Consider the following 27,159-nt stretch of genomic DNA (forward strand, 5'->3'; position numbering starts at 1 on the left):
GAATTTCACAGGAAATGTAATTACAGTTACTGATTAATGCACATCCATTTTTGTAACAGCAGAATGCTTTCAACTCTGCAACTGGACATAAATTAAGGTATTAAGATGGTGAAGTAAAGTAGAAAGATGCTGCCATCACTGCTACAAACAGAACATTTACAATTAGGTAGTTTGAGATGCTGGAGTACAAATGTAGCACTATACTGGCAAATGAAAAGTGCACAGAAGCTGTTTGCAATGCACATACTCTTTGAAGTTCCTGATTCTTCTCTTCAAGTTGAGCTTCTAAGTGTCTCATACGTTCCTCAATGTTTCCATGCCTTTCTTCTGCCTGCAAAAATATAGAAAGACTCTTTCTGTAATTTAGGTGTCTTTGGAAGTTTTTATTTCAGTTAAGTTTAAACAAAACATAAAGCAAGCTACTACTAACTGCAAACTTAGTTTTCCGAACATAAACTTTATTTAAACAGGCAGCTGAACAGCATTGCTTGAAATGTGTCAGCTACAAAGGCCTGTTACATCCAAGCATCAGCAAAACATTGGAGTTATTTATGAGCAATGAAATCAGCCAAATGTAACATGCAGACTGTGCATGGTTTGAACACAAACCTGCCATCGTAAAATTGTAAGCTCCTGAAGCACTGAACTGCACGATGGTTGATTATCAATTTAAAAAAAAATTTAAAAAATGAAAACAAATCAGATGGATTCTATTCAGCAATAGAAAGTAAAGTCCAGTAGGACTACCTTCCTACGTATGGAGATCATTTCTTGTAGTTTAGCTTCCATAACATATTGATAATCATCAGATGAGGTAGAAGAGGTTGGATCAGACTAACAAGTCAAGGAAAAGGAGAGGGACAAAATTGAAAAATCAGAACTAAAGACACTGACACTGAACAGAACACAGCACAGAATGCTTAAAAGAAAAGTGTGACTGAAAATTTAATACTTTTAGCTGACAGATTTTTACATGGAATAAACTACACTGATACTTGGTGAAAAAGATGCAGTTGGTGTGGAGAAACTGAAAATAATGGAATGCTAAAGAAGCTATCAACCTACACATGGAAGTACAAGGTTAGTGATGGCTGGCTGATGACACATGACTACAGAGTGGATTCAAAGCGATACTGTCTTATCTAATGTTGTTTCTCTCTCTTTTTTTTTTTTTTTTTTTTTTTAATTTTGGTAAACTGAACACCAGAACCAGACTCTCAGAGGCCAAAATCAGAAATTCCTGTATAATTCTTCTACCATTCTCTAGGAATGATTACAATGCATAAATACTACGTAATGGATCAGTCAGTTACACCACTATGAAATGTCATGGTACATTCCCTAATTTCTAGAAAACAGAAAGAATGCCAAAAGAGACAAGGCTCAAGCTTTCATATGCCATTTTAGAATACACTATATAAGGCCTTTCATCCAAATAAACAATATAGTTTTCATCCCTTTGAAAAGATCCACCCTGGTGGATCTCTTTGGAAGATCAAGGTAATCGGATAAAACAAGAACCTATAAATAAAAATTCATTAATAATAATGAAAAGTTATTACTGCTTATAGAAATGATAATCCAACCAAAGATTCATTACTATTTCTGACAAAAGCTGACCTTAATTAGGTCATTTGTGGCAAAACATGAATATTCATGTTATTGTCATATCAAACAAGCCTATGTTATTATTCAAAAACTAAAAAAGCCCTTTTAAAAAAGGGAAATGCTATATTAGTTTTGTCGCTATGGAAACAGGAATGTGCATAAGGCATACAGAGAGTGCTACTGATGACTGAGTTGTGAGCTCGCGCCTGTCAAATGCTATTTCACTCCGTCAGATTCAACCTCTCAAAAAAAGATCTGAACTCCATCTTCAGATGAGCAAACTTTAATATGCACAAGATATACTAATTTTACAGCTGTATTTTTGTGAGACTACTTTTCATATGCTTATCTACTAATGATTTATCATATTAATTAGGAATAGGTATCAAAGTAATGGCAGATGTTCATAATAACTTAAAATTAACAATAACTTTAATTCAGTAGTATTATCAGTTACAAAAGTTCATACAGAAAGCAATCCTGTGATCTAGTAATTTATAAACATACACTGCAGCTTTTGATATGAAAACATCCACATAAGAAAATTCTACTTCATATAAATACAAGAATATTGCTTAACCTTGAAGACCACTAGTATTATTTTCATAGTATATTCATAAAACTCATATTCTTGCAAAATTTAAGGGTAAATCTTTGTAATTAAACTCATTTAGAAGGGCAGTTCTTGTTTCTGATCATGAAGCAGGCATATTGTGATGTACTTGAATTTATTTATTAGCTGGAAATATTTTTTCTCTTTTTTTTTATTTTTTCTCCAGCAACAATACCTCTATGGTCTTCAACTTACTCTCCATTTTGCTTATTAGTTGGTTTCAGCACACCAGTGCTAATGCACTTCTTCCTCTCCCAATTGGGTAGTTAGAGAGATAGGATTGAAAAAGTTAAGTCTCTGTGACTGCAGAACAGATGTCTTTCTACAGAGCGACCAAGTTTTATCCTGCTCTGTAGAGAATAGAATTTTCCCCTTTTTGAGAGCTGGCTGCAGCATTGGTTCAAGGCCACCCCTCAATGCATTTCCAAGGGTCATGATATGACTTGAAATCACCAAAGCTCTGGGAAGACTTAAGTAATTCTACCTCTTTTGAAGCCAATTCCATAGAGGGAGATACAGAACCCACTGGGGGCACCTTCCTACAAAATGAAACTCCTTATAAGCTTCATTAGCTGACTGCAAAACTTAAAAGCAAGTTACTTAAACGTCACTGCTTCTGATGCCTTGAGAGGCCATCTAGAGCAGAGGCTAGACAGCATTAAAGGAATAAAGTAGTTATTTATTAAAAGGCCTTCAAAGGATGAACCTTGGGCAGTACAAGAGTCTGGCCAAGGCTACACCCAAGATGGACAACAGATCACGAGTTTTTAGACTTTTGTAAGTTTTGGTCCATTAGCATATTGGGGTTAATTGTCCAATTAAAGCTTCAAGTTATGAAGTCCCATCCTCCCAGATTGCTCTTCTCAATTCACTGTGGTTTATAACTTTTGGGCCTGAAGCTGCAACTGTGTTCTTGGTTCTCAGGCTGGAAAAGGATTGTTTTGTCTAACTGAACTGTGAGGAGAACATGCTAACATTTTATATGAAGTTCAGAGTTATATACTAATGCAGTACAGAGCCTGGAAAACTGAAAGCTAAAGCTTAAGGCATCACTTCAATACACTTAATTGCAGCTTAATGCAAAATATGAAGAAAAATAAAGTAAAACCACTCAGTTCAAAGGGATCTCATTCACATCCTCTTAAATGTGGTGCTAACCTGTCCTTGAAAAGAGAGAAAGAAATCTGTCTAGTTAGCTGTATAATTTACCTTTTTTTTTTCAAAATAAAATGTAAATTTTTCAGTCCAAACCATGCCATAAAAACTTATCTGTCTATCAATCTTTTCAATGCAGAAAATAATTGTGATATTAGGTCTAAAAATTTTTGGGAAAAAGAGAAGAATGAAATTATTTTCAGAATTATGTACGTTATCTGAATTCTTATATAGACAACATTCTTGAAAGAACATGATGTTCCCTTAAGAGTCTTATAGCTACCTATTATTTCATAACTTTTTCCTTCTTTAGTAAATCAGCAAGAGATATCCTAACTTTTCATCTCTTTGGTAGAACAGAGAAACTTGAAAATTAATTAAAATTCAAGATGCCTTAGAACCAAATCAAATGTCATTATTCTAAACACTGCAAATGTATTAGAATATTTTATGTTTCCTTTATGAACCATTTGTTCTGAAAGTGTTATTCTGTATTACTCTAAAAGGACTGAATTATTTTATAGACAAAATATTCAATAATTAGGCTCAAGTGCTTGTCTGGCAGAGAGCAAGCACAGGTGCACAGACAGTATCTACTATGGGCTCTAAAGCTGCTTAGTGATTTTAACCACTGGTTATTATGTGCCAAGTGCAGGCACAGCTCCCTGCAGCAGGGATGGGAATCAAAAGGGCAGACAGAAACACATGTACATACTCCCATCTTCCCTGACTTGCAGAAACCCACCTGCAGACAAAGACCTCCAGGAACCAATGTCCCCAGCTGGAAAAAACTCCCAAAATGAGGGTTTCAACACCTCCCATCACCCTTTACATTGATGAAGGCCCCCAACCAGGTCTCAAAGAGACCCCTCCAAACCAAAAATCCCCTGTAGCAAGTCAGCTGTTAGCTAAGGGATTTGCAAATCCTTCCCTAAGGACTTCCCCAGGCCATGAACTTAGGACTGGTATACCTGTGGCAGTTACACTTCTTTGTTGCTCATTTGTCTTAGTGAGACCCAGAGATTATAAAGAATAAGTTCTTTGAGAGACTTGGCAGCCTATAAAATACTCAATGTGTCCATCTCAGCCTTGTAGTTTGAGGCACAAGGCAGAGACTGAGACACCAGTGCTTGTCATGCTTACACAGCAGAATTTTAGGCACACATGAGACAACACAGACAACTGTGGACTCTGAGATTGCTAAAGAAAAGCTGGATTTCTTCAAACTAGTTTGGAATTAATTGAGTTAAAAACTGTAAAGTAGAGCTTACATGACTACTTGCTTGGCAGGCCTTACCCTACATTCTTTCTTCAATGTAAGACTTGCATGCCTGTTTGCTCCTACTCTGTACAGAAGGATTAATAAGACACATTGCAGGATATTCAGCAATGAGCATTTAGAGCATTTAGCCAGAACATTCAGTTAAAAATAGGTTTCAGAAATCACGCATCTTAAACTGGATTAAAAATATATGGACAAAAGCTAATAATGTCTGACCCCTAGGAGAAAGCAGCATGAGTCTTAATGTTCACTTTGCACTCTCAAGGCCATGGAATAGCCAGAAGAAGGTAGTAACAGCCCAGGAAAACTCTGCATTGAGGGAATACCAAAGCAGCTTGTGTGATTTCTAGCCCTGTTAAAACTCTGCTGGTGCTCCTGCTGCTAATGCGCCCACAAAAAAGATGCTGCTTTCTCATCATCTGTTACTGATGGCACTGCACATTTTCTAGGTCTTTGTATCTTAGTTGAAAAGAAAGAAATCCAAATTCAGATGCAGAAATCACTTGTATAATATAGGTGCCATATTCTTTTTTTTTATGCTGAGTTGCAGGAACAAATCTAAACTTTTCTAATGGTACAATCAATTTTCAATTTTGAGACCCTGACCTTCTTAACACCTGCACTCTCCGGTTTTTCTACTGGCATCCTATGCTTTAGTCTGTTCTTGGAATAAGGGCATTATTCACAAAGAAAGAATGCATTATTGAACTGAGCTATGAAACTGAAGGTGAAAATAGGTGATCAGGGTGACAGAGTTGCAACAGCTCACAAAGTTATCCGCTACTTGCTCGCATCTAACCTGTTACCAATGTGAGAAAATGAATCAGCTCAGGTGTCCCCTTTTTCTAAACCCCAACCTTTCGGTCACTAGATAGTCACACCTTCTTTCCCCTCCTTTGTTTTCCCAGTACTTCCTGTACCTCCTAAGTTTAGTAAGCAACTCCTTCAATTTAGCTTTGTCAAAGTCGCCTCTTTCATTTCCTCCTCCGATCAGGGCAAAGTCTCCCAAGAATAGGGAAGCAAAGTAAGAGGGGTGTTTTGAGAAGACAGAACATGTTGTAAATGTGAAAATTTCTTTGGCTTCCCTCCCCTTCAAAGATTTTTTTTTCTTTGCCTGTAAGAGGATTTATCAACTTTCCTCTCCTGTTAACACATCATATTTTCTCTCTCTTGTTCTCAGAGAGGTTTCTGTATTAACTATATCCAGTCCTTGCAGGGGAACTTTTTTCCCCCTCTTTCCACAATTTTCATGGCAGACATACTCCTTTTACTTGTTTTGCAATTTCTTCCCTGCTTAAAGCAAACCACATCCCCACACTGACACAAAACAAGCATTATGTCCCACTTGCCTCCAACTCTCAAGTCATTTTTTATCACCTTTAAAATTAACTGAAGGTGTTACTATGCTAAATGTGGTTTATTATGATATGGTTTCCTCTTCTCCATCTCAGTGCTTCTCTAGTGCAGCTGAAAAGCGTGGCTGGTATTTCTGGTGACCTGCATACAGGAATGATGGTGTAAAATGCTGACTGCTGTCTTGTGATCAGAGAAGTGACTTGGTACCTCTGCTGCACAAGCACCTAGGAGGTGAAGGACTGCTAGTGGGAGTGAGTGAATGGAAGTAGGTTGATGCTGGCTGGCCCTAATAGACCTCTTCCTTGAACACATGCAAGGAGAAACTGGTGTTTGACAGACTAACCATCTGAAGATTCTGGATGCTCCAATGTCTGCCCCTTCTGAGGAAAATAAACATTTGTGGGATAAAGAAAGGTTAATACAGGAGGGAGGCTCTTTCTACTAGGAACTGCCTCTTCTCCAGAGCAGGCAAACAGACCAATACTGTGAGAGTGAGTAGAAGGTGGCTCAATGAGTCATGGGAATCTAAATCTTGGGATACATGCTGAGAGCTGTGCTACTTGTCATGACCAGACAGGTACCAGTGTGATGGCCAGGCGGGACAGCACAGGATATGGGATCATGCTGTTCCAGGTTAGTCTGCCAGAGGCTGACTAACCCTCTAGTTGGCACCCAATGGGCAGAACACAGTGAAAACAAAGCCAAAGAAAAGTTCAAATGACTCAGGTAAATTTATGGGTACTTATCCAAGTTCACAGTATAGTCCAAATTTTTTGGAAGTTCACTCCTTACGAACTAGTTTGGGCATGGAAAAGTAGCAGAAAGACATATCACTAGCTTATATACATTAAAAAAAGGAAAACCAACTAATTTTAAAAACTGACATGATAGAAGGATGGCAATCTATAGCCTTCATTTGCAGAATCCCAACCCGGATTTATTATGACCAAGAATATTAAAAAAATTGAATGCAGAACCGCAACATGCAACTTTTAAATCTATGGGGGTTGGGGTGGAGGTGGGGAATAATCACAGACAAATCCAGAACATATTTTTTCTGGTTCATCTCCACATGTAAGTAATTGGTCTTATATTTTACCCACAGCGTAGCAGATAACCTACATTACTTTACTTTAAAATATATATAAAGCATGTTTGGTTCAACTCACCTCTTCCATATGATTGTAACCCCATTAATCTCAGAGAAGCCACTTTCATTGAGATAGTACTAAAGGAAGGAGAATCAGTTTTGACTTTTTTTTTTTTTAGTGCAGAAACAGTAGCTGATTTGGTGGCTCCTCTTTTTACTTGGTATACATAGACACTGCAGTGATCACACAGCTCAGGCAGACTGGCTTCAGGGATTCTGCAGCCAGATAATTTGAGTGCTACAGACAGCAGGTATGTTGGCACAAAGTCCAACCAAGGCAAAATTAATTAAACATTATTCAGCCCCTCAGGCAGGACTCGCAGTTGTCAGTGAATAGCTGACAATATGTAAGAGCACACCAGCTAGCTAACTTAAAACTACTTAAGTAAGCTGCAGTGATTACAGCATCCTTGGTTCAGAGCCTCATTTATGTGATCCATGAAAAGTAATGTACTTTAAACTTCAGAGCTCTCAAAGTAGCACTTTAATAAACTCTGCAGTTTGCAAAGAAATTGTACACAAGACACGTAGGCCACAGGCTTATTTAGCCTATTGGCCAAATTATTACATTCTTCTTCGTGTCTTATGTTCCAAGGCAGCACAATTTTAAGTGAAATACATATCTTCAGTTTTTTATGTAATCACTGAGAAATGAGCAGAACCAGCATTACAACCTATTTCTCAGAGTTTCTTGCTTGGCAAAAACTTTGATCAAGTACATCAAAGTGAAATGGGGTGGAGCATCAGCTCTGTTGACAGCTCTCTAACCACATCCCATGAAATAATGTAAGAAGACAAACGGAGATGTATACTGCAGCTTTATGGTCACAATAACAACAGTATCTCATGGAAGTCCCTGAGTGTTCTGCATGGTTGAAATGGGATTTCTTCTTACGATTTTTGTCATTAATATATGTTCAAGGAAAAATGCAGTTGCAAGAAAAGACATGCTTGAGACTGCCAAATACTTACTGGTGGCTAATTGCTGGAGAACTTATTCAGGAAAAATCCTCTTAAAATAGAAAACAGTATTTTTAAGCTACTGAGGGCATTACAATATATGATTATTTGCTGAATCAGAAACAATTGGAAGAAAAAAAGTTAAAATGCCAAGGGATTGCTCTTCTGTGCACCTGAGTTTTTATTAAAATCCAATGAAATTTATTTGGTATTTAATGTAGCTCTTTTTGCTGATTCTTCTTGCCTTCCTCCCCCCACCACCTCCCCCAATTTTCAGTCTTTGTTTCAGATTGACACCCATTCATACAAACCTAAAGTGACAGCACAAACCCTTGATTACTGAAAGCCTTCCTTTCTTTGTTTCTTCTGCTTAACTAAATTACTTAAAAATCAGATTTTATTAATGAGCTGCTCAGCATTTAAATAAGCAACTAAATATGGAAAACATAGGACCTGCAAAAAGTCCATCAAATTTAAAAAGAGCTCAGCACATAAATAGAAGCATTCCTTGGCAATAGAGAAAGGAAAGCTTAGATAAATCAGAATTATATATAATACAGTGTCTTAAATGCATTTTTCTTTGTCTGATTTCAAGAGACGTAGCATAAACCACATTATATGTCTTTATGAAGCTGATAATACTTGAGCTATATTATTAACTACATGCACACCTGAAAGTAATAGAGGCCAAACATAAAAAGCATTACTGAAAATTTATCTTTATCTTCTTTTTTCTCTGTAACATAGCAGCCATATAACAAATTTATAGTAAAAAAAATTAAAATCACTCAGTTTCACATTTTTCTTTGAAGATATATGATACAAAGAATCATTCAAAGCAAACCTTGTAAGCATGTACTACAAGTTGCCTTCATTTGTATTGCCCAAATGATCCCACCTGCCACCAGGATTTGAAATTATAGCACTTATTGCAATAAAACTAGGTGTTGTTTATATACTATATGAATAGTATATGAAAACATCCAGAAGAACTAAGTACCTGTAGGAAAGGGACTTCCCTCACTGCCTACCCTTAAATTAGAAACTTCTACACAGTAAAATGAGTCCTCCTAGAGTAATTCTCAATTGTATTGGAAATACAGGACTCCCTTGTAAGCATAGCCTAGGCTAACTTACAAATAACTACTGTTCCTGTCATCAAAATAATAAGAATTACAAACACGGCATTGAAACCATTCCCATTCACATACTTATCAAGAAACACATTTCCTTGTTTCAAATTGGCTCAATTTTACCTTTGTTTTGTCCTTAAGGTTAGGAATCAGGCTGAAAATCAGTGTTAAACAATGGGACTTCTGAAGTAAGCCTATTTCTCAGTACCTTAGTCAAAGCTGCAATTCTCTGAGCCAGTTCTGCCTCCACTTCAGGTAAGGTTTCAGCTTTCCTCATCGTCTGCTGCAGCTTCTGCTCAGCCAGTTCGAGACGCTCTTGCAGCTGCCTGTTTTTGTCTTCCAACTGAAAGCCAAAGATAGATAAACAAGTATAAAAAATAAAAATCAATATTAAGGATTTCCCTTCCCTTTCTAAAGTATCAGTGAAATGATTGCAAAACTCACTAAGAGGCAAGACAACTCTTGGTGTGGGAGTGGTTACTGGAGAGGTATTAACTCAAGCATGGAACAATGTAGGCTGCCAGTCTTACTACTGATTGAGGCTCAAGGATCTCACAAAGGTGAATAAAAGGACTTGTAAGATGGCACTAATTAAGATGAAAAAGCTCCACTGATGGATGTGGAATTTATCTGAGCAAAATAATAGTACTGGTGCCAATAAAGTGAGAATTTTCTAAATGGAAATACAGTCCATCTTACAGAAAAAAATTACATATGAGCTAAAATGGAAAAGAAGTACAATTCTGAAAGGATAGAATTCCCCGAATAAATTGCCAAACACAATTTTCTGAATGAATGGCAATCACATATTACAAAAAGTTAAAACTGACATTTCATTCATTACAATTAAATCTCATTTTACAGGGGTGAAATTGAGAGAGCTGTGATAACTATTAGAGAGAAATAGGAGGACTTTTTATAACTGCAGCATCTTCTGGCCTACTGAGATGCAGCACACAATCAAGATTTTTTAATGGTTGCTGCTTTCTTGTTCAATCCAGGTAATACAAGACAAAATGAAAAAGGAGTGTGATTGTAGATTCTTTTCTAATCCTTCAAAAAGCATGGAAAGCCAGGCTTTTCTCATCTCAATGCTGCAAATCAACTTTAAGTCTGACCATATATAGTCTAAGCCTAGCTGCTTTGATTCCTGCTTTGAGTAGGCAGAACTCTGCAGCACAGCGTGACTTTGGCAACAATAAGAACTCAGATACAAGTAACTTACTTTTTCCATCGTTGGGTGGTTTTTTCCCTGACAATTGAAGATACCTCTTAAAATAGTCTAAGGAAGCTGGCAAAAGCTGGAGAGTTTGAGTTCTGATGGTTTAGTTTCACTGAAGAAGTATCAAATACATATATACACACACAGATACAGGGAGATGTGTGCTTGTGTGTGCAAATATATCTGCATACAATTATAGAAGCAGAGATTATCACATCACACAGGCTAATTTCCCATATAGCACTTTAAATTGTTTAAAGACATGCTAGGAAAAAAAAAGTCTGATACTGAGGCTGGGTTTGAATGATACAGTATGATTTATATTCACTTCATGTTTGCTTTCAGTTTATATCATATTCTTCAAATTACAAACCAGTGTTCTATGCTCAGTTTACATTCCAGATTTGGAATCACCATGGAAACAAAGTACCATGAGAGAAAGCTGCACAGTCATGTTATAAGCTTTCTTAAAACATATTCACAGTTAATTTAGCTTTTTAAAATGGTATTTGCACTCTACTCATCTGTAAAATCATTAGATTATATTGTATGCAAATTCTGATCTTTTCTGCAGAAAGGAATTTTTTCAGCTCAAGCTATTTTTTAGAAAGTAAAATTCCAAAATTGTCACATAAGAGGCAAAGATATTCCACTACCTAGGGAATAAGACTGTGTGCACTTATGCAAGACTATCAGAAAACACAGTTATTTTCCAACATTGAAAGTATACCCTGATACATTGAAATTACTGTTCACAGCTGTAGTTGCTGATCTGAAACTTAGAGATGCTGAACAATTTAGGATTTTTTAGATTAACTGATCTGTTGATTAAAACTGAACAGATTAACCTAACAGAAACCTCTTATAGGAAATTGCCATCAGTTTTCATCGTGCATGAAGAAAAGAAGTGGCTGATGCAGGTGCAGCACCTGGCGCAGGATGGCTTCCTTGTTGGCCAGCTCGTTTTCCAGCTTGTCGTTCATGTCGTGTATGGAGGTGGATTCTCTCTGAGCACTGAGGTAGCGCTTCTCCAGCGTAGTTATTCTTTCTTCCATATCCTCCTTTTGTGCCATTGCCTAATGTGACAGAAAAACCCCCATCAGGAATCATAAAATTAAAATGCTACATAATTTTATACCAGTTTAATTTTCATGCTAGTAGTACACAGGATTATATTATTATCAGTAGTATATCTTCATTTGTAAAGAGAATTCTTTGGGATTTCTTGTAGCTATGATACAATCACAGGGTCAGCTAGGTTGGAAAAGACCTTTGAGATCATCAGGTCCAACCTATGACACAACTCCACCTTGTCAATTAAACCATGGCACTGATACTATACCCAGTCTTTTGTTGAAAGCCAGTGGAACAGGAAGATAACTAATGAATACTAAAATAGATTCTAGACGCCAACCATCCACACATAGTGAGAATATCTGCCTAAGAGATGACATACTGAGAAACATCACAATTGAAGAGGAGGAAAGGGATGGAAATTTAAATTTTACTTTCATTTATTGAGAGAAAGGAATAAATTTCTAGTGCTATTTCTCAACTTAAATTTTCTGTCTCCAATGTTTAAGGGCTTTCATCAGTGCTCAACTTTTGCTGCTCATATACACTGGCCTCTATCAGTTTGCAGTGGATATCAAAGGAACAACAACCAGGAAATATGAGGTGAACATGCTGAATTCCTTACCTCTCTAATGTCTCTCTGATATTTACTGTTCATTTCCTCTGTTTTAATGAGCTCCTTTCTCGTAGTCTCTGCTTCCTGCTCTACCTCTCCCACCCGAGAAGACAGTGCAGCCAAACGCTCCTTCATCTGTGCCATTTCATAGTTTTGCTTTTCCAACAGCTCCTGAAGCTCAACAACTTGACTGGCTTCATCATTTGAATCTATGGAGCCATTGGATAGGCGCTGTTAATGGAGAAGCGACATTGATTAATTGTCTTTTAATGTGGACTCTAGCTAAAGAATTTCTAAAGAAAAAACTATTTTAGAAATTACAAAAGTAACTAGGAAGGAAAAAACCATTTTCACAGTAGATAAGATAGGTATAGTTGTGAAAAAATAGCAGAACATGAATTCACATATCATTGGATTCCAGAATGTAGCATCACAGAGAGATGCAAACACTTGCATTAAGAGCAGAATACTACACATAAAAAGTTTAGTTCCACATTATGACTATTTGAGTACAGATTACAACAATACTTCTAAAAATCATCAAATTGCTTTCATTGGTTCTTAACTAAACTTACATATCACTTTAACCTAAGTAAAGTTTATATCATTTGCAAAATATACCATGCTGCAGACGGGAAACAACATTAATTAATCACAAACTCAGTGTACAAGAAAATGCTTTCAGTCTGGACAACACATTGGTGAGATTTACATTAGAAACAAGTTCTGCTGAAGTAATTTATATGCTGCTAAAAGCCTTGGTGTGAATATAGTTACAAAGAAAAAAAACAAAAACAAATCCAAAATTCTGTAACACATGCTGCATTTGAGATATGATCTCAGCAATATGATTTATATTGCAAATTAATGATTTCAGGATAGAAGTGCATTCACCAGCAGGACATGCTGGTATTGCCTCATTACCAGATATTAAAATTAACCTTTTCCAGCATAGGCTAAGCCTATGGTTTCATACAAATTTAATACTCTCATGTGAAACAAAACAGGCATAAACAACAACAAAAAAATCATAAATATTTTATTTGATCTGCAACATGAAAAAATAAAACCAAAGTGCCTAACCTGTCATTAACTTTCTTGATTGTGTACAATTTTATCAGCAAAATTGAAGCACAGGAGTAAAGAGTTTGTTGTAACTATAATTTTAAACATCATACAGAAATATTGGTCCTAAAAGCTGCTTATTGTTCTTCAGGTGATAATGTGTATAGCAATGTAAATGTGAAAAAGTCCTAGCAGAGTCTGAGGGGAAACCAGCTTTTGTTAGCACTTTGTATTATTATTGTCTAAATATATCTATATAGAAATCCTCTAGCACATTCTAAGAACATTATTTAGTGGCTTTAACTGAATTCTTTTCTCAATCAGACATAAAATGAACCCAGATCAAGATTACCTGCTCCACTGTTTATCACTGAATAAAATTACTTTAAAAATTCACTACATCAAGTAACTCAGTTACAAAGTTGTATTCTTTATACCACCTAATTATATTTTAGATATTTTATGTTAGTGCTGAAACATTGTTGATCTACTTTCAGGACACCGTGGTAAGATGACCATAGCATATAAAAAACTTATTTACACTTTTGGTATTTTTAAAGTGTTTTATTATTCTGCTTGAATCAAAATGCAATTGCACTGTGATTCAAGCAGAATAGCATATGTAGCAGTCACAAATGAAATAGTACTCAAATACTCAAACAAGGATAAGACAGCTAAACCATCATACTCTGAAAATTTTGAAAATTCAAGATAAAGATTTATCTATGACAATTATAATCTCTTTTACAGTTACAATCTTGTACAGCAATTTTAGCAGTTTTCACAGGTTAGCAAATTTTATCTCGTATGGAATTTGCCCTGCAGGTCTCTGAAGAGCAGTCCAGGAATGCTACAAAGTTATAATAAGCCAAATATCAACTCTCAGATGCAATAAATGGCATGTGTTCATGTACCTTATGTGACACAAACCGTGGTAATTATGAAATGGCAACCCGTGGTATCTGGGAGTACATTCACTGCAAGAGAAGTATTCTCTTCTCATTAATTAAAAGCTCATTAAGCTTTTTTCTTTAAGATATGAATAACTAAACCTCATATAAATTAAATCTGAAGAACAAATTTTTTCTACTAATTTACTTAGTATCTGAGATTACTGGAAAGACAAGTGATATTGCAGTTACAATTTGTCTCTCACCACTAAACCAATGCTGTGATCAACAATTATGTATGCAGGTACTGTGATATATGCACATTAACTTCCCTCTTAGATCTTGAGGAACTCTTTTCACAAAGTGCTTTAATTCTAATAATTTTTCAGCCTTGCTTTAAATTTTTCTCATATTCATATATAGAGCTGGTTGGTATTTAAAATTTCCAACTTACTAAAAACATCAACATTTTAGTTTTCCTTAGTAAGATCAGGATTTTAAAAAAGCTTTCTGTAAAGACATAAATAAAATTTTTAAAACTCAGTTTAAAATCTGGTATATTTTGAATTTTGAAGCATACTTTGGAAGTTTACCAAGGGATTTTAACTGACATTTTGTCACTTTAATGCCTTGTTATTATTTTATGATATATCCATTACATGGGTACATCACAAACAGCAATCACTTTAAAAGACCACAGGTAGAAAGTTATTAAGTATTAATTCAAGAAATAACTGGTATAACATTCCTCAGTTTTTTAAGGAGGGCTTTTATCAACAATAATAATAATTCCCCTTCTCTCCCCCACGAAAATAGCTTGAACAAGAATATGAAAATATACTGTGTCAGTAGAAGCAAATGGCATTCTACAGATGGTGATTCCAATTCACTTTCTGAATCAGTGAAAGGAGCAGGAACCTCCGCTTCTCCAGAGAAATTTTCTATGGAATAAGCTGGAAGGACAGAACTGCAGCATCTTCTCTATTATCAGTTTTATGAATAATGTCCATGTTTGTTTCTTTTTCTTGTTCGTTGTCTTGCTGAATTTTTTAAATCTAGCTGAATTTTTTTTGTTTGCTGGTATTTAAGGAGCTTCTTGTTGCTGATGCTGTCCATCAATTGCAACACCTTGCAATTAATAAATAAATTTCAATGTTGTTGCTCTATATTAATTACAATCCTTTGTAAATAAACTATTAGTTGAATGTTTGAAACAGTGAAATCAAATTGACCTCTGCTAATTATTACCTGAAGCACTACAGGAAAACTTTTCAGAAAAGCATACTCAAAAAAGTTTCAAAATAGACATTCTTAACTATCATAACCCTATGCTACCCCAAATGGCCAAAAATGAAAGAAATAGTGTCAAATTATTTGGGGTAGTGAAAAAGAAAGTACTGGAAGTAATCTGAAATGATTAGGAAATCTTTAAAGAAGGAATGATAAAGAAAATTTTCTAACTGCTCAAAACATTCTAGTAGAGAAAATAAAAAATGTACATGGTCCCTAGATCTGTCATAGAAGTTAATCATCCAGATGAAGTCTTCAACAAATTTTAGGATGCTGTCTATCAAAAGTGGTCATGAAAAAACTACACACGGACACACTCCTTAAGTTCAATTAGTTCTCAGGAAAGAATCTAAGACCAATGGCTACTTTTCCTCAAAAAAAAGAAATGTGGCAAGCAGCTCACATGCTTCAATGCTTTGAGGGTTTTTTGCTAACTGGTTTACCCAACATAAATAGTCCATCTGTTTCTATCACATTTACTTATTGAGACTTCAATGCTGCAGAAGTGGCATCATCACAAAATTCCCCCCTCATCTTTGCTGCCTTCTACAGACGTGGCAGGTGCACACAGCTGCAGTGTGTGCTCACCTGCTGCACACACTGTGAGGCCTCTGGCCTCTGCTCCAGCCCCTTTCCACAGCTTTCTCAGCCACATGAGAAATCTGGATGGCATCGGACTGAAAGGCTCAAGAGAAGCGAAAGACACCTTCTCCTGTGCTAGGTAAGAGCAAACAAAGGTTTATGAGCACTGACATCTCTACCCAGCAATGCAGCACTTGCATCCCTCCTCTCATGGGAAGAATGTGAATTTGCAACAGCAAGAGGATGCCTGTTGTGGGTTTTTGTAAGCTAGGATTTTTTTTTTTTTTCTGTTACATCAGCATATCACCACAGTAGATAAATAACTGATACTGCATAAATAACATGGTTGTTACTATGGATTTTAAATATACTCTTCCTCCATACAGAAAGCCTTTACACACACTCAAATACAGTCAAACAAGTTGGGAGGAGAAACAAAAAGGATGGAATAATCATCAAGTAAGTCTGATAACAATGATGGTACTAACTATAACAGGTGACACACTGCATAGACAGGGATGAGGGGATAATAGAAATTAAACAAGAAATATCTGGGGGAGAAGTAAAATTTTAATTTCTTAAGGTCTGTGGAAATGGAGGAGGAAAGTAAATGTTCCCTAGCACTGAAAAGAATGAAAAGGAAAATAACATTGCTGGAACATGGTTTTCTTTCTTTCAAGATCCAAAAAGCACAGCAGTAAGACAATCTGCTGCTCACATAGGAGTGTCAGCAGGGAGAAGGACAGCAAATTGGAGCATTACAAATAACCATAAATCCCCCCTATATTGCTGCTGCTCTCTACATGAGATAATAAAAGGGAAAGCAGCTGCAGACTAGGCTACTAGAAAAAAAAGAAGAAAAGGAACAAAGTGTAAAAGAAACACCATGATAAATTGGAAATTAAGGCTAATCTGGAATACTTTAGTCTTTGTTAATATAACTCATACTGCCCTTTCAATTAAACAGTAGCAAAATAACACTGGAGGCAAACTAACTGGAGTTACACATAAGGTAAAATAATAAAAAAAACCCCAAAAGACCAGTAGGGACACCAGTTTACAGAAGTTTGCAAAAGAAATGGTAAAATTGTCCCAGGTTATACAGCAAAGTTCTTTTCCATTTTATTCTGTAGAAAGAACTTATGTTCAATTAAATATGTGGTGAAATGTACATGAAAACCTAATTTTTTAAAAGGAAATCCCAAGAACAGTAAAAAAGCACCTCCAGGTGATATTTCCTCTCCAGCTGTAAAACATCTGACACAAAATATTTGGTCTAAATACTATCCACCAGTAATTAATCCCATATTTTGTGATAGACTTTAACCTCAGAGAGTGGTGAGAAGGAAACCAATAAGATCTCATGAGGTTATCTCTGCACAACCTGCAGCAGAGACAAGACTCGTTAACCTGACAGAACTCCTCATTTGTGCCTCTTAGTTTTGGTTGTACAAGCACAGGTGATTCACAGGATGTCCATATGCACAAGAGTTTCCATGTCAGAGAACTAAATTAAATTCTGTCTCACCATAAGGTACCTTTGAATAATTGAAAGAAATCTAAAAACTCAGAATTCTGGTCTTTTAGAAGTCCTAGAAGAAACAAGTATTTTCATGGTGTAAGCACTGGGTTGTGTTGGGGTTTGTGTGTATGTGTATTCTCCCTTTTTATTTGTGGTTTTGTTTATTTAAACCATAAAATATTGTGTCTTATGTCTACTCTTTATTAGAACACTCTCTAAATGGTGAATAACAATAACTGAAACTTCTTTTTTAAAGGAGTATTGGCAAGTTGATTGCACCATAAATCCCTATTGCACCATGGTCCTCACATGGAAATCTGGAAAATTTTGTCCCAAATCCCAGGAGAAAAAAAGATTTTTTTTTTATTTTTAGCTTTGTAATGATGGAGATGCTCCTTTCAGCTTAGAAAATCTGGTAATGAAGGCCACATCATCAGAAATAGTTTACTTCACAAGTCAAATAAACTTCTCTGAATTCTATAGTACAGGAATATAAAACAGTAAGTAAAATAACCACCAAGTTAAATTATACAGGTCATTTACTTTTATGAAAGCAAGAGTAAAAATCAATGCTGCAAACAGTAAGACTTACTGATGCTGTTTAAGAGGTAAGAATAAATAAGTTAGCAGAGGATGCTTTTGACTATAGTGTAGAGTTCTTCCACCCCATTCCATTCAAATGCCTCATGCAAATCATTCAAAATAATCTGATACTAACAGAGACACCTTGCTATGCCATAGAGCAAACCCAAAGCACAGCTAAACAAGCAAAACCAGCATGATCATCATCCATGTAACCAGCACAAAAACCAGAGTATGGAAAGCTATGCCAAAACCAGTAGCATTAAACCTAAGCTGTCACAGTCATTTCTAAGTGGTTGATGGCCTCTGTATTTGAATATTATTCTACTTCTCTAGGTTGTTTCACACATTTTGGTCTGTGTCAGGCAGTAATCTGATCATTAGAGGTCTCCTCTTCAATTACTCTGAATTGTCTCCAACCTCTAATTAGCTATCAATTACAATATTCTCTCAACTGAAATTTTTCTTCCCTACCCCACTACTGATGCAAAAATAGCTACCTTCTCTAGCACTTTCGTCTCTAAACATCCTCACTTTAGTGATCTTTCTACTTAGCCATCAAAAGACTCCTAGTTTGTTACTAATTTAAAGATCTAGAATGTCTGTTTCCTGATCAGCTTTCAGCTCTTATTCATCTTTCTGATGCCTGTGATCATCTGTCCCAGTTTAGTCCTTTTGCAAAATGAGGGATGGGAGGGTGTTCACTTGATGGGTGGGCAGTTTTTTTTTCTTGTTGCTGGTCCCTTCCAAAATGCCTGCCTGTTTCTCTTTTACATCATTAGAAGACTTTCTCAGCTCTCAAAGACAGAAATCAGTTACTGCTCCTTTATTTTGAGGGCTATCTAGCTGTTCCAACCAAACTACACACACAAAATCAATTCTCCTTTGCTTTGACTAGCACCTTTTTCTTAGTAGCCTCCCCATTCTACCATTAGAAATTATCTCCTGGCAACTCCTGGCAGTAAATCAGCCAGCAAAGGTCAGTCAGCCTTGCTGACATCAATGCTGTCAGCTATCACAGTACTTGAAATGTGAAATTGCCTCTTTAAGGCTGTGTTTTAACAGGCTTAACATGCAGTAGCATATAGGGGTTTCTAGTAGGTAAAAAGGAAAGGAAACTTGTATGAATGAAAGGCACACTAATTTATATGAAACAAGCAAAGAATTGCTTTCTTGACAAAGATCTGAGAAGTCTATTGATTTATCATTTAAACTATGCATAATTAATGCAGCTCTGTATGCTACGGTGTGGGGCACTAAGTATTCATAGTCATGCAGCCAAACTAAACTATTAAGCAGAACAGTACTTACAAAATACTTGCCTAAACTCTTTCTGAAAGAACACTGCATACTGTCCTCAGATTCATGAAGGCTTCTAATCCCAGCTGCAGCTTTTACCCATGTTTCCTTTCACTCAATACTCCTCACCTCCCCAGGTGTGTCAAGCCATCAACCTTCCTTAAGCCCCCCTCAGAACATGATTCTTTAATTAGCTTCATCAATATTATTCCAGAAAGGTATTATTTAAAACCAGAAACATATCTGCACTGGTTGTAAAGAAACTCATAATCTGTTTATGAAATGTATTTTGTATTATTTCTCTAATGTAGAATGTATGGCTTTGGGGCAAGAATCACAGCTCCCAATATTTTTTATACATCACATTTATACATAAGCCCTTCCTTCACTCCTTTCTCTGCCATTTCACTATGTTGTCAGTCGAAAGAATTTTTTATTTATTCATTCAAAACAAAGGAGTGTATGTGATATAAACTTTTTTCAGTAAAAGCTGAAACTGGAAGTTTTCTGAAGATTTCTATTAATCATACAAAAACATGCATCTGAAAATCCAAAAATAATCAAGTCCAAAACCCAGAACAGATTCTGATGATTGCTCTGAAAGTCATTTGCTACTTTTATTAAAAGTGTTTAGATTTGCACACTGAACATTTTAGCTCACTGGCTTTGCCTTGGCAAAACACCTTTTACTCCTACAGAATACAATGCCTACAATTTTTTGCCAATGTTTTCACAGATTTTTACATTCATAACTTACTGATTTAATTTTGAACATTTGATTCAATTATTGTAATATGTTAGTGTTATGAGTAAGATGAAAAAACCATGATTCTTAAATAAGTTCAATGTGACAGCCAGAGGTTTTTTATAAAGCAAAATAGACCCAGCTGTTTAGTTCTTGCAAGAAGTAAGTATATAAGGCTCTGAATTGCTCATAAAACGTAGCATCTGGTCTTCATGGCACCAGAAATATCAGGCTGTTTCACCTCTCCTGGTATATGTATCTGCTTCCTTTTGTTTGAAGGGAATTACCAATTTCTGGTAAAGGTATTGTTTTGAAGGGAATTACCAATTTCTGTTGGTAAAACTGCCCTTACTATAGGTAGGACCACCAGTGTGCTTCCAAGGACAAACACCCTGATTTACACTTCACCTAAATACTTAGCTTTTGTGCCTTCATTGTAACAGAAATCCATGCTGAACTGGCTTTCTCAAGCAGGAAACTTTTTGATACATCCATGGCATCTTTGAAATGGATGTAGTCATAGTCAATGGGTGTAGTCAATAGTCATTTCTCCGGCTAATTAATCTCTGATAACACTCCATTGACTCATCAAAAGAACTATTGCAATGCTTTTTAAATATTTGAATTAAAATATCTGGAACCTAATTTAGGAATATTCTCCATTATGAGAGGGAAACAAGAAAAATACAATTACAGCTGAAAGGGATACTGTAATGGTGGACATTTAAGTTGTACAACTTCAGAAGAGCTCCTCTTTTTCAAAGCAACTTTAATGCTTCCTAATTTGCATATGATCATTTCAGAAAATACTGTTTTACTGAATAATTCAACTTTCATGGTTCTTCAAGAAGCTGAAATAAATACCTATAGGAAATGATTAACTTATTTTAAAACAAACTGCTTATTCACAGTATCTTATTTCTGGCTGTTCAGTCCCATCATTGCAGCATCCCTAGTTGCTTCCCTAGATTTCCCAATGGACACCTTATTCACTGGGAGCTCTCTCTTTCCTGGCTTTTGCCTGTGGGGAAATCAGGCAATTGTTCTTAGAGATTCAGTGAAGGATCTGGGTGGCAGCAAGCCAGATCTAAGTAGGAGAATATCTGATAACAGAAATGGTTGCATCTTAATTCCCACAGCAGGTGATCTTTGTCAGGTGTTCTTTAAAACAATTTTTCAAAGTCCTTTAAAGCTCTTCTCTGTGCAAGTTGGCCTGTTTGCAAGTTCCTATATTTTCTAGCTTTTAAGTTTCTCTTTCCTAAATAATAAGGAATTGATGATGGCCACCAATGTAAATGTAGAAAGGTGGAGAGCAGCTCATGCAGAGGATGTGAATTAGAGTTCATTGGTTGATCTGGTGTCAATGCAGACTCCTCTTAACTCCCTACCCAGTAGGCTTTCATTACCATAAGGAGCAAAAACCTTTATTTCAGCTTAACCCAACCAACCTAAATGGTTTTTAATAGGAAGGATAGATATTTTCTGGACATAATATTCTAGAAACATTCATTTAAAAAATGATGATAATGATATGTTATGTTGGATTTCATTCTTCTCATTAGGGCTGAAATATGCAGATTTCTTAAAGGATGGCTAGTCTTATTCCTACTTAGTTCTGCTTGTAAGCCATGAACCTAATGGCTCAAATCAGAAGACATGGCTTGCAAAGAAAGTGGGAAATCAGAGATTTTTCAACAGTGTAGTTGGGTTTAAAAGCACAACTGAGTGGGGTGAACACTGTTGATCAAAATTTCACAGATGTGTCTGTGAATAAGATTTTGCAGAAAGGGAAGTGTAGCTGAACAGCATTTGTTTACTGTGTGTTTCTCAACCATATAGATTACTCAAAGGAAAATACACATAAACTGCAAAATGTGTAAAATTAATGCCTGCACTGTGAGTGCTCCATTGTAAATTGGGTTGACTATAAAATTAATAATGATGACAGCTATTTTTTCTAAGTATGATTTATGCCACTGTTCATCATATGGCATTACACAAAAATGCAGAATTAGAGATCCAAGCAGCTCTGAATGAAATGAGCTCTACTCATTTCAGCTGTCTGCCAAATGTTATGTTGTGCTATCATTTTAATTTATTAATTCTGAAGCAAGAGAGGAAGATGCTCAATTTGATTTTTATCAATGTGGAAATCTAAGGCTAAGGAGAAAATCTTTCTTACTGAATCAGTCTCTACATTTTGTTCTCTCTCAGCATTAAGCAGCAAATACTTAGCCTGAATTCTACATACCTATTTCCTACTGAGGAGTCCTAAGTAGCTCCTCTCTATATGAGCATGGACCCAAATTGGAATAATATCTATAGGCAGCACAGAGCAAAATTGCTTTTTCTAGTTTTTATGTCTCTGCTACCCCCTTAGGGTCTCTTTTCTTTCAGGAATGTTGCATATACAGCCTTCCACATATACATGCCAGTACACCTTGCTCTCCTGTATGTAGCATACCACAGATCACTCAGCAGCATATAGTACTCATAACTGTAGCATAATGCAAACAATTCCAAGAAAAGTTAGTTATAAGCTATGGATCTAACTCAATACCCTATCAAAGAGCAAGGACCTACCCATTTGCATTTGTTTTCCATTTAAACAAGCTCATTTTTTTCATATTGGTTTCAGTAGACAGACAATACTCTAAGTGGACATCCCATAAAATATTCACATTACTAAAATCTAAAGCCTGATTATTTATCATATGGATTGTTATATTTAATGACAACTAACATTTTTATACCTTTTCATGAACCTTTTGCCCTGGTTCCATTCCTTCAATATGCTCTGACTCAGCAGACCCTTCCCCAGCTGCCATTTTCCTTTGAATGTGTGCATTTTGTTCACGCAAAGCTACAATCTGCAAAAGAAAGAAAATAAGTGGTAAATATACATAAGAAACCAGAAAAATACTGAGCAGGCAATTTTTAAAGTCTATTAACAATTCAATCCTATGTTGGCCATCCATAGTATTTGCAAAATTAGGTCATTATATGCAGAGAGGCTTAAAACTCAAACATACTAACAATATCTTAAGGCCATTAAGGATGCAAAGGAACAAATGACATGACAGTCAACACTGTCTTGTCTTCTACCCTGCTTTTGTGGTAGGACACTTCTTTTTAGCTTGAAAGATGAAACAGCAGTTAGCCATTGATTTTTTTACACATTGAGAACAAGACTTACTCTTTTATATAGAATTCAATGACTGCCAAACTTGTGCTACAGGAAAAAAGTACCAAGAGGCTATGAATCAAACCCAGGTGGTGTAAAATAAAGTGCTAGTTTTCTGTCAGCCTCCCATCTGTTCGTAACAGCAACATACATTTTACGTGGTTTTTGTCAAGAAAAGCATGTACGTTAACACCCTCTACTACTCACTGACTCTCTTAGCACATATAAAAGTAGGTTTTATCATATTTAAAATATTGGTTATTTATTGGTAATGCTACTAAAATTCCCATGCAGCTACCGGAAAATGTTTTCTCTCTGGCTTTGTGGCTTACTCTCAGGCAATAATCAGCATAGAAAGATTTAGGTCCTAATTTTTTTTTTACATTGTATACTACAATAAGCTGGAAGAGCAGGCTAATATGAACAATAAATTTTTTTAAATTGCACAGTTAGATATCTCTGTATTGTTCTGCTTTTATGAGCACATACAGTAAATGGTTTACCTGATGAATAACATTATGTATTAAACACAGTAGAACACTGGTAGGATGCCAGTTTTGGAAAGCTGGTGTACATTTAAAGGCTTCTGTCACTATATTTTGTCTGCCTAGGTCCTGAGTCAGAAACACCCTAAAAGACTGTCCTGTCCTAGAACACAAAGGCATGGGGTAGGAAGGAGAATTTTAGGTAATACTACCTGGTAACCATGTGCAGCAGCCAAGAGTTTGTGCAACATTTATTAAATCAAATTAAGTTAAATTTAGTTCTAATTGACAAGAAGATAAACTTACTTTGATGTGAATAATTTAATTTCAATTTGAAACATTTTTTTCAAATCTGTTTGTTATATTTAAGTGCTTATTTTAAAGACCATTTGAATCACTCTTACATCTCACAAAATTTGAGATGTAAGAGCACCCCTTTAAACAAGTCTTCCTTAATATAAATGTTGAAAATTCCTGTAATATGAGATTCTGATGAGCAGGCTGATTCACTGCTCACTAAAAATTCCAAGTTACAGCCCCTGTAGAAGTCATATACTCCCCCTGACTTAAGTGCCAAGACCAAGACTTGAAAGCAACATTTAATCCAAGCAATTATAGGAAACTACAAAAGTGGGATTTAAAACTGAGACAATCTGTGTCTTTGGGGGTTGTACAAATACACTGAACTTTAAAACACTTTGCTTAAATAAGAGAATTATGTCTGTCTCAAGTAACAGAAAAAGGACTGGTGTAATCTCATTAGCATAGTCTTGCTTTTTACACAATCAGTAATTCAATATGTGTGGTTTGTCTTTTGAATAGTTTCACTTATTTTTCTTTATGGTTCAAACAGTTCTCAAATCAAAACTACTGAAACTTTGGCTTCCACCAAACAAAATTAGCCATCAATTAGTGCTAAAAGATACCTTCAGGTAGACTAAGTGAGATACTTCAATAGACATATAATAAAATTTTGACTGATGTAGAGCAACTACACATAATATTAAAAAATGCAAAATCATAGGATATGTTAACTGAGAGGCATCAATATAGCTGGCTTTTTCATATGATAATCTTTTGTTGATCCATTAAAAAGCAGAGATCACTATGCCTTCATTTTGAATTATCACCTGTATCTACACAAATCCTTAACAGGCCTGTAGCTGAATAAGAATACTCTTTAAACATTAGTGCAAAACATTATCATTTTATAATGTATTTGAAAGATTTTAATTTTTCTTAGCCTCCATAGGGTCTTTAGGTACCACCACTTTCAAAGTAAGTAAATAAATAAGAAAAAAATCCATTGTCCCTTTTAGATGACAGGCAAATAAAGTAATACAATATTGTGTATCATTATTTGGAGGGATTTTCTTGATTTTTCAATGCTTGGGAACAAACACTTTGCCAAAAAATCCATCCCTGTTAAACATTATGGTTTCAATTATTTTATTACTGTAATGAATGCACAGAAAATATTTACAGAAAGAACAAAGAGCTTGAAGTCTGGCACATTGCAGAAGTTTCAGCTCTTGCATAGTCAGATAACAGATCTAAACTGTGAAGAACCACACAGCTAAATTGTTTTCATACTTGTTCTATTCTTGATTTAATGAATATATTAAGGCAAAATAAGCGCTCCTAAGGAAGCATGGAAATTCGTCAGTGTCTTACAAGTAAAGACAAATTTTTGCTTTTTACTTTGTTGAAGAAAAAGTTTTAATTGCTGTCATACTCATTTTATTACTTTTTACTGATTTAACTTTCAATAATGTGCAATTTTTTGCAAATGTGCTCATTTAATCACTGAACCATTTGTGTAACATTTTAAACAGGTTGTCAAAACATGAAAGACAGGTTGATGATCTGGGTGAAGAGACAGATGACTAAGTTTTTCCCAGATAGACTCCAAAACCTCTTAAATTCTAATGATCATTACAATGGCACACAGCAATAATAGCAGAGATCTAGGTAAGCAAATGATTTTTCAATGCAGAGAAAATTTTGTAATAATATTTCTGAGAAATGCCTGTCTATTCTACTGATGTTTTTATGTTTATGCCATCCAGCTAAAAACATCTACGACAAAACATGTCCATAGACAGCTTTCCAAGTACCTCCATACTATCTGACCTCTAACGTTAAATTCCTAATGGTTTTCATGCTATGTTCTTGGTTTTGGAAAGTAAGAGGATTCTTTAGGATGGCATCATAGCTGCTGAAAACAAATCAAAATACCCCCCTCCCACTCCCATGCCCCAAGACAGATTAATAGAAAATAAATGTGGATAAATATCATTAATCTATTTAGGATTGTTGTACCCAAAACTGGACAATCAACCTAAATAAACACAGAAGTCCAAATTCCAAGGGAATAAAATCTGATCAAATACATCACATTTTTGTCCTTATCAACTTCTGCTTGTGGATCTCAAATGATTATACTCCATTTCTACAATCACAAACATTATTTCCCTATTTAGCACACTTGATCTGGACCACAGTAGCACCTTTCAATGTGACTCTGAACAAGAGTAAAATTTCAAGTCTCTCCCCACTTGAGTCTAAAGAAAGTTTACATTTGGCTCTCTGCTTTCTTTTCCAAGCTCATTCAGCAGAACTGAAAAGTTCTTTTTTTTTCTTGATTGAGAAAAATGAAGCAATTATTGTCAGTTTAGGAACAAAATGTAGAGTATCACTTTTCTAGTTGGACCTTTCTAACTTTTGTAGCTTAAGTCCATGAAAACACCCCCTAATCTAAAAATATTCCTTCAGCTTGTTCTCTTCTGACAGGCATATTGATCTTCAACATTCTTCTTGCTTTTGCATGTTGGTTTTATGACTCACAAGGCACATCAAAACCTTAAAGAATTTCCATCGATTTTGATTCTATCTTCTACATGTCAAAGGTATTACAGAACAAATGGCAGTTTCAGAAGTCCTACTCTGTCATAATAATTCTGAACATAACCTTACACAAATTCTGCCTTTCTGTCTCAACTAATAATTTCAACATTCCTAAAGCCCAGCTTTTTGATATTAAAATTTTGACAAATACCTCCACTATAATACCCATATAAATTCCCTCTAAATTAGCAGAATTTGTGTCCATTGTCTACAGACACCGTTGAATCATGTTTTTTTTTAAATAAGTTAGGATTCAGCAATTCAGACTCAAAACTTGAACTGGTCTCCATTTCCATAAATGGCCAAATCTACATATGATGCCTATACACTTAATAGCCTGAATCCAGGTGCTAAGGCAATATTGATTTCAAATATTAAAATACAGCATAGAACAGAAGATGAATACATAAGCCAGTACTGATCTGAAGAAGTCTCTCAT

The 27,159-nt window shown here is 35.6% G+C and overlaps 1 protein-coding gene across 1 annotated transcript in view; it reads right to left on the reverse strand.

Annotated features, from left to right (window-relative positions):
• PPFIA2 (PTPRF interacting protein alpha 2) overlaps window positions 1-27,159 on the reverse strand; it is a 288,359-nt gene that overhangs the window by 54,030 nt on the left and 207,170 nt on the right. The window contains exons 7-12 of the mRNA XM_054514951.1: window positions 22,898-23,014; window positions 12,179-12,400; window positions 11,409-11,555; window positions 9,466-9,600; window positions 748-834; window positions 248-331 (exon numbers count right to left, since the gene is read on the reverse strand). Of these exons, the coding sequence (XP_054370926.1) occupies window positions 248-331; window positions 748-834; window positions 9,466-9,600; window positions 11,409-11,555; window positions 12,179-12,400; window positions 22,898-23,014 (792 nt within the window). The remainder of the gene's footprint in view (window positions 1-247; window positions 332-747; window positions 835-9,465; window positions 9,601-11,408; window positions 11,556-12,178; window positions 12,401-22,897; window positions 23,015-27,159) is intronic.

Source organism: Molothrus ater, chromosome 5, assembly GCF_012460135.2.
Source record: "Molothrus ater isolate BHLD 08-10-18 breed brown headed cowbird chromosome 5, BPBGC_Mater_1.1, whole genome shotgun sequence".
In the NCBI taxonomy this organism is placed as follows: domain Eukaryota; kingdom Metazoa; phylum Chordata; class Aves; order Passeriformes; family Icteridae; genus Molothrus; species Molothrus ater.